This window comes from Natator depressus, chromosome 6, assembly GCF_965152275.1.
Source record: "Natator depressus isolate rNatDep1 chromosome 6, rNatDep2.hap1, whole genome shotgun sequence".
Lineage (NCBI taxonomy): Eukaryota > Metazoa > Chordata > Testudines > Cheloniidae > Natator > Natator depressus.
Window position 1 is genome coordinate 93,524,653 of NC_134239.1, and position 12,590 is coordinate 93,537,242.

Sequence of the window (12,590 nt, forward strand, 5' to 3'; positions counted from 1 at the left end):
TCAACCAAAGTTCCTTACACCTGTAATTTTGCTCATAGTAAAAGTTTGTGTACTAGTTTTTCAGATAGTAATCTTTAGAATCCATGTATGCTATAAGCAAGAATGAACTTTAGTCAGGCGAACTACAGAAACGAATGCAAAGAGGACAAAGCTTTATGCCATGAAACCCTTTGGCAGATGTGATACATACCGTTATCTTCAGGTTTAAAAAGGCTCACTCCCCTGAAACAACTATGATGAACTTTCAGTCAATATTTGGCAATTGATGAGTTACTGAAGCTGCATCACTCCTATAAGTGCAGCTGTGCTTGATTGCAGACAGAATTATTGTTTTAAAACAATGGAGCAGAATTGAACCTCCAGCAAGTAAAGCTGCCGTGTTTTTGCATAATTTTTTAGCTGCTCTAGTGCTTCTCTTTTTCTGCGTGTGACTTCATTTCATTGATAGTAATACTAATGGGATCTTCCTTGGTTGTATTTAAATCGAAAGGAATCATTCTTCTCATAAATGCTGGAAAGGAAAGAACAAAGGAGTGTGAGGGACCAATCAACCATCTGCAAAGAAATACTATCAATAGCTAGTAGTGTACATAGATTTGCTAGGGGCAGCTACCATAAGTTTGACCTTGGTCAATTTAGCTGGTGTGCTAAATCATATTATATTACAGTAATCTCACTATTGTGCTGTTCTTCACAGTCAGAATTTGTACATACTTGCCTGATATAGTACTACATGCAAAAAGCTATGTTAAATACAACATTTTGGTTACACATTTAAAATTTTAAAGTCAGAAAATGCAAGTAATGATAGTGCTCATACAGCAACATACTACGGTATACATTTATCAACACAGAGAGTAATATAAGTGCTTATTGGTCAAGAAAAACAGATTTTTTAAGTCCATCCATGATTAACCTGCCTGAGTCAGCTTTGTTACACAGAGGAAGCCTTAACTTCTACTTTACCTGACATTTAAGAATTGTAATTATGTGCCCTTTATATTGTATTTACACTTTGTTTGCATTTAATTTTGTAGTTTTTTTAATAAGGGGAAAAAACCCAGAAAATCCCCAAAGAAAATACCCTTCTTAGTGGAACATTCTAGAGGAACAAATTGTATTGTCCCCAGTGTTTTTATGACATCAGAATTAATGTATATGCACTTTAGGTGTGCATGTGTAATTTTTTAAATTCTTGGTTCTGGGTAGTTCCACAAACTTAGCTTGAGTGCATGATATGGCACAAAGCCCCAAAGTAAATATGAACTAGATGCAGCATCTAGTAATTATCCATTGGTAAAAAGAACACTAATTGGATGATAAGGACTTGACAAGAGGCAGAGGCACCAAGTCATGAAACAGAATCAGTCATCAGGCTTCTAGTTCTACAAAATGTCATTCTTGTACTGTCCACGCATGTATCACGAAAGTGTCAGAACACTGGGCATACCGGGCAGTTTGTTATAAATATGCTTAGTGTACTTTTTACAAACGGTACTGTAATAACTTAGCAGCTCCCATCTGGGAGCCATGTACCAAGGAACAAGTCTTCACTCTTTAATGTAGAATCCTTCAATTTCCAAAAGTGAAAGTAAAATCACTATCTTGATTCCTTAGCCCTTAATAAATCCTTGAATTATCATTTTTCTGCATCAAAGAAACTAGAATTCTCTCAAGAATTATACAGTGTTGGCTTTCTAAGTGTGAAACCATCATTATTTGCCACAAACTTTTCTGAATGCACACCCTCTTCTCTTCCACTCCCAGGTAAATCTGGAAAATTTCCATAGACCATATTAGAGAAGCACAGTCTAGCAATCTGAGCACAAGACTGAAGACAGGAATTCTTGAATTCTAATCCTAGCTCTGCTGCTGTCTCCCAGTGACCATAGGCTAGTCATAAGTTAACTACTACTGGATGCACATCAATGAAATGGGGATACTACTACTTACCTCATACCAAGGTTATGAGGCTTTGTTGTTTGTAAAAGGGCTTTGCAGATGAAAAGCAAGAGGTAAGTACTACAATGTATTCAGTTTTGTTAGCTAAGGAGTCCCAAATCTGTGATATGACTCCCATTGCAGAACATAAAATTAAGAGGCCCCTTGGTGCTAGACAATTCAAAGGAGTAATGATAATATTGAAAAACCTAAGGGCTGTTTTGGATAGAAACACAGCGCCCCCCCTCCCCCCCCCCAGTGTGAGGCTGAGAGAGGTTGGCAGGAAACATGAAGAGCACATTTTTCACTAATCTCTCAGTCATGGTACTATTTATTCTCTGAACATTTACAATGCTCATCTCCTAAGAAAACTAGAAATGCCTAATTTATTATGCAATTTCTTTTGGCAAATAAAGAGAAAAGCTATTACAGAGAGCCTGCTGGTAAAATTAAACAAATTTTTGCAATGTCATTTTTTGCAGCTGTCCGGGGAAAATAAAAATAAAACACGTATCAAGTTCCTCCCATAAGACCTAAGAACATAAGAACAGCTACACTGGGTCAGACCAATGGTCCATCTATCCCAGTATCTTGTCTTCTGACTGGCTAATGCCAGGTGCTTCAGAGGGAGTGAACAGAACATACAATCGTCGAATGATCCATCCCCTGTCATCGACTCCCAGGTTTTGGGAATAAGAGGCTAGGGACACCCAGAGCATAGGATTGCATCCCTGACCATCTTGGCTAATATCCATTGATGGACCTATTCTCCATGAACTTATCTAATTCTTTTTTGAATGCTATTATAGTTTTGGCCTTCACAACATCTTCTAGCAACAAGTTCCACATGTTTGCTGTGCATTGTGTGAAGAAATACTTCCTTTGGTTTGTTTTAAACCTGCTGCCTATTAATTTCATTGGGTGAACCCTGGGTCTTGGGTTATGTAAAGGAGTAAAAAACACTTCCTTATTCACTTTCTCCACACCAGTCATGATTTTAGAGACCTCTATCATATCCTCTCTTAGTCTTCTCTTTTCCAAGGTTGAAAGTCTCTGTCTTTTTAATCTCTCCTCCTGCAGAAGCTGTCCCATACCCCTAATCATTTTTGTTGCCCTTCTCTGTATCTTGTCCAATTCTAATATATCTCTTTTGAGGTGGGGTAACCAGAACAGCACACAGTATTCAAGGTGTGGGCAAACTTTGGATTTATATAGTAGCATTACAATATTTTCTGTTTCCTTGCTTAATGGTTCCCAACATTCTCTTAGCTTTTTTGATTGTTGCAGCACATTGAGTGGATGTTTTCAGAGAACTATCCACAATGACTCCTAGATCTCTTTCGTGAGTGGTAACAGCTCATTTAGGCCCCATCATTTTGTATGTATAGTGGGGATTATGTTTTCCAGTGTGCATTACTTTGCATTTATCAACATTGATTTTCATCTGCCATTTTGTTGCTCAGTCACCCAGTTTTATGAGATCCCTTTGTAACGCTTCACAGTCTGCTTTGGATTTAACTATCTTGAGTAATTTTGTATTGCCTGCAAATTTTGCCATCCTGTTGTTTACCCCTTTTTCCACATCATTTATGAATATGTTGAACAGCACTAGTCCCAGTACAGATCCACGAGGGACACCACTATTTACCTTTCACCATTCTGAAAACTGACCATTTTCTAATGCTCATCACATTCAGGGCTTTGTCTCACTGGTCTCTTCACATTAAACCTAATTTCATTTTTTAGGAGGGAGGAATGGTATAGTGGTTAAGGCACTGGACTTAGTAAATCTGGGTTCAACTGGGCTCTGCCACATATTTCCTGTGTGACCTTGAAAGTCACTTAGTCCCACTGACTTCAATCGGGCCAGAATTTCACCCTTAATCTTCATGTCTGTTACCCAAATGGAGATAATACTATTTCTTTTATTCCACTCTTTGTCTTGTCTATTTAGACAGTAAGCAATTTGGGACAGAGTCTATGTCACTGTGTTTGAATAGAGTTTAGCCCAGTCTTTGTTGGAACCTTTTGGGGCAACCATAATATAAATAATAAAATAAAATAATAATCTGCAATAAGGAAGAGTTAAATAAAATGATGATTTTTCCATCTTTCCCACTAACGTGGGAAACATGTAAACCATTCTGTCTACCACACCATGAGCACTACAAGCTGAGCAGAAAAAGAAAGAAAATGGGAAAGATAATAAATATATGGGCAACACTTTAGGGCTTTTTTGTTTTGGTTTATTAACAGCAGGAAGTGATAGACTCAGATGGATTTCAGGGAGCAGTAAGTTTCAGACACTAAGAATCTTCTACAGCAAAAACCTGAATACTAGGGGAAAACACACAGTGAGTGGTATCTGAGCATAGAAACACTGCCGAGTACGTCTCCTTTGGTTTGTAAGAAAGAGAGTACACTTCCAGCACTCTTCCTGCAGACACAGTTCATCTCTCTGGAACTACATACTTGCAAAGTTGATGACATTTTCTACAAACTCAGGCCACGTCTACATTGGGAACACTTTACAAGATTAGATATAGGTATATGATACTAGCAAAGTGCTCCTAGAGTAGACACAGCTTATACTTATACCAGGAACTCTTACCAGTATAGCATATTCCACCACACCTGAGCAAAGCAAGTTATACTAGCAAACAACCAGTTTTGCCAGCATAGCTGTATCTACAGTAGGGGCTTCTGCGGCACGGTTCCCCCAATTTTATGAGAGATAACTCCTCATCACATCTGTGGCTGACACAGCTTTGTTGGCAGAAATCTGTGGCATAGACCTGCCCTCAGTATGCAATTTTCAAAATGTTCCTGTCTTTGTTAATTTCAACCATTTAGCAGAGTGTTACTGACCCACCAGATTTCAGAGTTCAGCCACTTTTGAGTTGTCTGGTTGATAAAAATATAGTAAACTTTTATTTTACAGTAGAAAAAGTCTGTTCTTTTTTCATCACCCCACAGATAAAAATGGCTTAATAGAATGTTTCAGGTGTGTTTTTCCAGAGAGCTAAGAAGGTCTTAAAAGCAGGGATTTGCAATGCACATTATTTTCACTACCAGCTGGTAACCAGTACAAAGGAATTGGTATATAGACTTATACAGATGTAACAGTAGACAGTTTCTGTGTGCCTTTCCAGTAATACAAGAACTAGAAGGCTCCTGATAAAATCAGGGGCAAAAAATTTAAAACACATAAAACAAATCCTCTTTTAATCCAATGTATAATTAACCTGTGGAATATGTTGCCATAGGATATTGAGACAAAAAGTTCAGCAAAAATTTAAAAAGGATTAGACACCTATGACTAAGAGTTGAATCTACAGTTGAAGTAACTAAGATAAAAATAGGTTTCAGAGTAGCAGCCGTGTTAGTCTGTATCCGCAAAAAGAAAAGGAGTACTTGTGGCACCTTAGAGACTAACACATTTATTTGAGCATAAGCTTTCGTGAGCTACAGCTCACTTCATCGGATGCTTACAGTGGGAAATACGTTGGGGAGATTTTATATACACAGAGAACATGAAACAATGGGTGTTACCATACCCGCTGTAACAAGATTGATCAGGTAAGGTGAGCTATTACCAGCAGGAGAGAAAAACAACCTTTTGTAGTGATAATCAAGGTGGGCCATTTCCAGCAGTTGACAAGAATGTGTGAGGAACAGTAGGGAGGGAAAATAAACATGGGGAAATAGTTTTACTTTGTGTAATGACACATCCACTCCCAGTCTTTATTCAAGCCTAATTTAATGGTGTCCAGTTTGCAAATTAATTATTGTATCATTATACAAAGTAAAACTATTTCCCCATGTTTATTCTGCCCCCCTCCCCCCACTGTTCCTCACACATTCTTGTCAACTGCTAGAAATGGCCCACCTTGATTATCACTACAAAAGGTTTTTTTTTTTTCCTCTCCTGCTGGTAATAGCTCACCTTACCTGATCACTCTCGTTACAGTTTGTATGGTAACACCCATTGTTTCATGTTCTCTGTGTATATAAAATCTCCCCACTGTATTTTCCACTGCATGCATCCGATGAAGTGAGCTGTAGCTCATGAAAGCTTATGCTCAAATAGAATCATAGAATATCAGGGTTGGAAGGGACCTCAGGAGGTCATCTAGTCCAACCCCTGCTCAAAGCAGGACTGATCCCCAATTAAATCATCCCAGCCAGGGCTTTGTCAAGCCTGACCTTAAAAACTTCTAAGGAAGGGGATTCCACCACCTCCCTAGGTAACGCATTCCAGTGTTTCACCACCCTCCTAGTGAAAAAGTTTTTCCTAATATCCAACCTAAATCTCCCCCACGGCAACTTGAGACCATTACTCCTTGTCCTGTCATCCGCTACCACTGAGAATAGTCTAGATCCATCCTCTTTGGAACCCCCTTTCAGGTAGTTGAAAGCAGCTATCAAAACTCCCCTCATTCTTCTCTTCTGTAGACTAAACAATCCCAGTTCCCTCAGCCTCTCCTCATAAGTCATGTGTTCCAGTCCCCTAATCATTTTTGTTGCCCTCCGCTGGACTGTCTCCAATTTTTCCATGTCCTTCTTGTAGTGTGGGGCCCAAAACTGGACAAATAAATTTGTTAGTCTCTAAAGTGTACTCCTTACAAGTACACAAGTACGCCTTTTCTTTTTAAGATAAAAATGTTAACAGTTATCACCCTGTGCTTGAGATGTTCTTTCAAAATGTGGTCTCTAGGCTCATCTTCCTGGCACATTGTTCAAACCACTTCACTCCCATCTTTTCACCCCACTCTCTCTCCATCCCCCATCCCCAATTTTACACCATATAAGGCCTTTCACCATTTAGTCCTAACTTGTCTTCAAATCTAATTTCTTACTGAAACGTCATCCCGACCTTGGTCTGCCCATGACGTCTGCCTTGATAAGAGCTTGCCTACTTTCCTCACATGTGCCTTTGAGCTTTCTGCCATGCTGTCCCTTATATTTGATAAGGGCTCTCCATCAAAATTGGCAAATTTCCCACTTTATTCTCTTTTACATCCCTTCTTAAAACCTATCTTTGCTATGATGCAAACAAATCACTACTGTCTGGCAATGCTTAGGTATGGCCTGTGACTAGAGGAATAGAGAAAGCCAGCACTACAGTGGGGTGAGCGTGTATGTGTTATAGTGGGAAGGACAAAGTTTCAGGATTACTTATTTTGCCCAGTGGTTAGTCCATCCCTACTATATACCATGGTGACATAAGAGTGCTATGTATCCGTAAAACCAATGGGTAATGGAATGCTGTGATCCCAGTTTTATGAGATCAGGAAGACTAACCACTATTTTCCTCTCTCTGCAGGCTTAGGGTACGAAAGCCTGGGATAGAGACACCCATCAACAATATAAAGCCGAGAAGCAATATGACTTCTGGGAAATATTCCAGGTCAAACCTTGAAATGATAAACTGTACAAACAGAAGGACAGGAATCAATTTACAGAACTAATGCAAAGCATCTGCAATTGTTAGAAGCTTAGTAATATAAAACTGCAGAAAAACACAGTGGCCATGAAAAAAGCAATTTCTGAGGATTATTCTATAGATAACAGCCAGTAGCTGATTTTTTTTAGACTAATCTTTTTTCAGTTGCAGCTGAAAATAATATGGACTGCAAACTATGTATCTAATGAATGCCTTCTTGTCTAAATTATGCTCTCAGTTAAACCTCTTCCTTTCTAAGAACATGGGTATAGTAAGCAAAACTAGCACTCTATAAAATAGCTGGTTATGGAAAAGATATTATAATTGTAGAAATTATAACAAAAACATGAAGACCAGCCATGAAGCAGATGACTAATTGCTATCCCTTTCAGTGACTGCTGTAATTAGCATCTCCATACTAAATATATCTATAAATACACAGATTGCAGTTTATTTACTTTTTATCGTTTCCTTTCTTCTCTTTCCCTCCAACAATTTTACATAGATCAAGGTTGAATTCAATTCCAGAGTCTCCTTCATTTCTAAATTATATCAAAATTGTCTTCTCTCCTCCCTACAATGATCTCTCCAAGTCAGGGCTGAACCACACTGGCAGGGAAACATAGGGGAAGCTTGTAGTGCTACTGGCTATACGGTTTTCGTTCTGTAGAAGACCTCAGTTCCCATGTTGTTAATCTGGAAACTTTCTTCAGAATATAGGAAGAAAAATATAACGTTATAAGGTCTAGCACACAGCTACTGCGAGTGACTGATCGAAAATATTATTGGTTCACATGGCTAAAGTCTAGTCTTCTGTTTCTGAACAAGCAAGGAGATAAATTAGCCACAGGTAATGAGTGACAAAATAAGAGAGACTCATTGTCAATCTTATTAAATACCCTAGGGCTCAGGAAAAGAAAATCAGATATGATTGTCAAAACCTTAAATTAGTGCTGATAAATATCACTGCTTGAAATTAGAAGTGCATGGAGCGTATGCCACTGAGGTGAGTCCAATGACTGATTTACTACCTGCCTTTCAATGGTGATGGCTAAGCCCATGATTTTGTCATGGAGCCATGGACAGATGACGGGCATTAAACAAAAATTACTAAAAACATCCCTGACAAAATAGGGAGGGAGGAGGATCCAGCACCCTGTCCCCCCGGCAGCGGCTAGGAGCTGCAGTGACCCCATTGCCCAGTGGCTGGGAGGGTTCCCCACAACCTGCAGGGCTAGGAGTTGTGGGGGCCAGCAAGTGGCGAGGTCTGGGGAGCTGCGCCCCCCGCAACCAAAGCTGGCCGCTGAGCAGCTCCAGGATCCCTCTGCAGCTGCTGGTGGCAGCTGTGGGTGGAGCCAGCTGCTTGTGGCAGCTGGGAGCTGCGGGGGGAAGAGGGGTCACAGCTTGTGTACCCAAGCAGCTGCAGGGGGGGCGCCTGCAAGCGGCAGCTGAGGAGCTGCAGAACCCCCCCCCCACGGCTGCTGAGCAGCTTTGGGGTCCCTACTCACAGCGGGGGAGTCCTGCCAATAGCTGTGGCTGGGCAGCTCAGGGGTCACCGGCGGCAGCCAGTCAGTTGTGTGGATCCCACCGCCTGCAACTGTTGGGCAGCTGTGGGAGGGTCCCCTGCCATCCGTGGAAGCTGGGCTGCTGCAGGGTCCCCGGTGTCCCTGAGGTCGCTGGAAGTCACAGATTCCGTGACATAATCTTAGCCTGAGTGATGGCAAGAAGAGTTGGTTATGTGAATTGCTGCCAGAATATTTCACAGTCCTCAAAAATTCTGGAAATAACTTCAGGACCTTCAGTTCTTTGATTGATGGAGATTAGGCTCACCATATAAGTGACACATCAAGTTTGGAAAGTGATACTAATGGTTTTGGAGGAAACTCATTTTCTTGACAAAGGTAAAGACCACCGCAATAGCAGCTACTATTAAGAGGGTACGCAATCTGTACACTGAGAAATTAAAAAACCTAATCATGTGAATAAAAACAATGTATTCCTTCAGAATCAACTAGCAAAAAAAGAGCACAAAAAGAAAAGATTCATAGTGCTGGACAGGTTCATGAGAGGATTACCACCAGACCTACAAGGATGGGTTGTTAGCCAAAATGACCATATGGGAAATGCCACCCCAATCAATTATAAAAATTAAGAAAAACTCAGTAAGCAACAATCTTTCAGACACATTTATGTACTTAGAAAGGAACTTTCCCCATATGATGTTGAATGCAGATATACCATAACGATTACAGTGGGATCAATGCTCTTATCAAGCAGCTGCTTTTTTTTTCCCCTCCAGAGCATTTAGTTTCGCTGAAAGGTCTTTTGATTAGCTCTAGAAAATGAATTTCACTGTTCATCCAAAAAACATGTACACTGTGGGGAGTGGCCATTCAAGCTTACCCCACATTACACCATCATTTTGCTCTACCCTGGTGGAACCACTCCTCTAATGGTTGAAGAAGAATTCCATTTCAAGGACCCATTCAATTTTTGCTCTCTTTGCCTCATGTGGTTGTGATATTTTGATATGGCCCCTTTTCACTAGGCACTGGACAGAGGTCCAGGACCTCATTATGTTCACCATTATTGACGTAGTGATCTAGAGGTGATAGAATTTTTATCCCATTACCAGTTCCCTGAATCAGGTAGACCACTGCTACTTCCCATACAGAAATCCATGAATGTTATAAAAATGATTGTTGCTAATTGTGATTCCAGTTCTTATTTGGAAGAAAATCAAATTTAATCAAGGATAGATGTAATAATACACAAACACAGACTCCACGTTTGTATTTATCCCCATCACTGCAAAGTAGGGCTGTCAATTAATCACAGTTAACTCAAGTGATTAATGCAAAACAAATCAACTAGATTAAAAAATCGTTTTGATTAATCACAGTTTTAATCGCACTGTTAAACAATAACAGAATACAAATTTAAATTTATTGTAAATATTTTTGGATTTTTTTTCTACATTTTCAAATATATTGATTTCAATTACAACACTGAGATAGTTGATAGAATGTCAGAGGTAGTTACTAGATTGCACTGCAAGACAGACTGTGTCAGGACTTCCACCTAAAAAAAAAAAAAAAAAAAAAGTATCTCTGCTGATTCTGTGGCGAGATTTCTTGTGCTGTGTAGATATAAGAGCTCAGCTGTGCTGGAGCAGCAGACCAAGGCGGAATAAATTGTTAGATTTTCTGTAGGGTTTCACAGAAATATGTTATAGTGTTTCATCTGATTGATACTAAATTAAGAGGTGACTGTCAAAGATTCATAACCAAGGACTGTAACAGAAGTAGTATGATGAAAGGAAGATGATAATCCCATACACTATACAATCAATATAATTTCTAAGTGCTATAAAATTGAAGATTGCTATGGAAGCACTAATTACCACTTTACAGGATCAGAGATGGCCCATAGTTTTGCAAGGCCCTTTGTCAGGTAACATAAGTGGATGCAATCCAATTCCCTCTCTACATAGCTATCTTACCCCCACTCCACACACAGAGGGATGGAATATAAAATTGTTTCCCATCCCCTCATCACTTTCTGCCTGCCTATAATCCTCACTCAGGGTCTGGCAACCTTCAGTCTGCCAATATTTTAACAAAGGGTTCCAACCAAAACATTGTATTTATATTAGTCTGCAGGAAGCCCTGTCTAGGGTCAGAGAGGAAGAATAAGGGATTGGTAAATCTATTTGTTTACTTTCCAAAATTGTTTTTCAGAACCACAGCTGCTGAAGTAGGTAAAAATTACTTGGCTAATAAACTCCTATAAATGCCACTCAGAGAATATCTCTACTCTGTGTGAAGGACATGGGGATGCCTGTAATATTTTATGAATATTATATATTGTGGTTGATTGGTATTGTGTTTCTTGCTATAGGATTGCAAGAGGTTAATTCAGGCAGGGGTTATTTGCACATGTGCAGGAAAGAGAACAATAGCTTCAGATAGGTCCACTTGCTGGTATTTAAAAGATAATATTGGGGTCATTTACCTCATACACTTTAAGGTCAGAAGGGACCATTGTGATCATCTAGTCTGACCTCCTGCACATTGCAGGCCACAGAACCTCACCCACCCACTTCTGTAATAGACCCCTAACCTCTGGCTGAGTTACTGAATTCCTCCAATCATGGTTTAAAGACTTCAAGTTAGAGAATTCACCATTTACACTATTTTAAACCTGCAAATGACCTGTGCCCCATGCTGCAGAGGAAGGTGAACCCCCCGCTCCAGGGTCTCTGTCAATCTGACTGGGGGAAAAATTCCTTCCTGACCCCAAATATGGTGATCAGTTGGACCCTGAGCATGTCGGCAAGACCCACCAGGCAGATACCTGGGAAGGAATTATCTGTAATAACTCAGAGCCCTCCCCATCTACTGTCCCATCTTTGGCTGTTGGGGATTTTTGCTACTGACAGTCGCTGATGGGCCGCATACCACTGTAGGCAGTCCTATCATACCATCCCCTCGATCAACTTATGAAGTTCAGTCTTGAAGCCAATTAGGTTTTTTGCCCCCACTGCTCCCCTTGGAAGGCTATTCCAGAACTTCACTCCTCTGATGGTTAGAAACTGTCACCTAATTTTGAGCCTAAACTTGTTGATAGCCTGTTTATAGCCATTTGTTCTTGTGTTCACATTGGTGCTTAACTTAAATAACTCCTCTGGGGAGCAGACTGAACTTCAAGTTCCCAGAGATTGGGGTATCTGGGATAAGCTTGCCTACCTAAGCCTATAGACAAAACAGATATGTGTGTAGACCTCTTATTGTGTTTCAAAACCTATTGTCATGACATGCTGTGTATCTACTGTTGTGATTAAACAATACGTGGTTTTAAAAAGGTTGTTTTGGGTAACTATTTACCACTGGTCATGGCTCAGAAGGGAAGAACCAAGGTAGCCAAACACTTTGGGTCTGCTGAGCAATCATAGTTGGTACAGAGAGTGCAGCACCCCTGTGTGACAGGTAAGAGTGACAGAACGACAGGATTCCACATAGAGGAGGTGAGGACTCAAGGCCTGTTATCTATGTTGAAAGAAAAGGAGTACTTATGGCACCTTAGAGACTAAAAAATTTATTTTGAGCGTAAGCTTTCATGAGCTACCGCTCACTTCATCGGATGCATGCAGTGGAAAATACAGTGGGGAGATTTTATATACACAGAAAACATGAAACCATGG

The 12,590-nt window shown here is 40.1% G+C and overlaps 1 protein-coding gene across 2 annotated transcripts in view; it reads right to left on the reverse strand.

Annotated features, from left to right (window-relative positions):
* Positions 1-204: 204 nt before the first annotated feature.
* Positions 205-12,590, reverse strand: part of CEP128 (centrosomal protein 128) — a 423,731-nt gene continuing 411,345 nt past the window's right edge. The window contains exon 24 of one of the 2 annotated variants that reach the window (XM_074956067.1): positions 205-511. In XM_074956067.1, coding sequence (XP_074812168.1) covers positions 405-511 — 107 coding nt within the window. In that variant the 3' untranslated portion in view covers positions 205-404. The remainder of the gene's footprint in view (positions 512-12,590) is intronic. The other variant, XM_074956068.1, reaches the window with a different exon arrangement.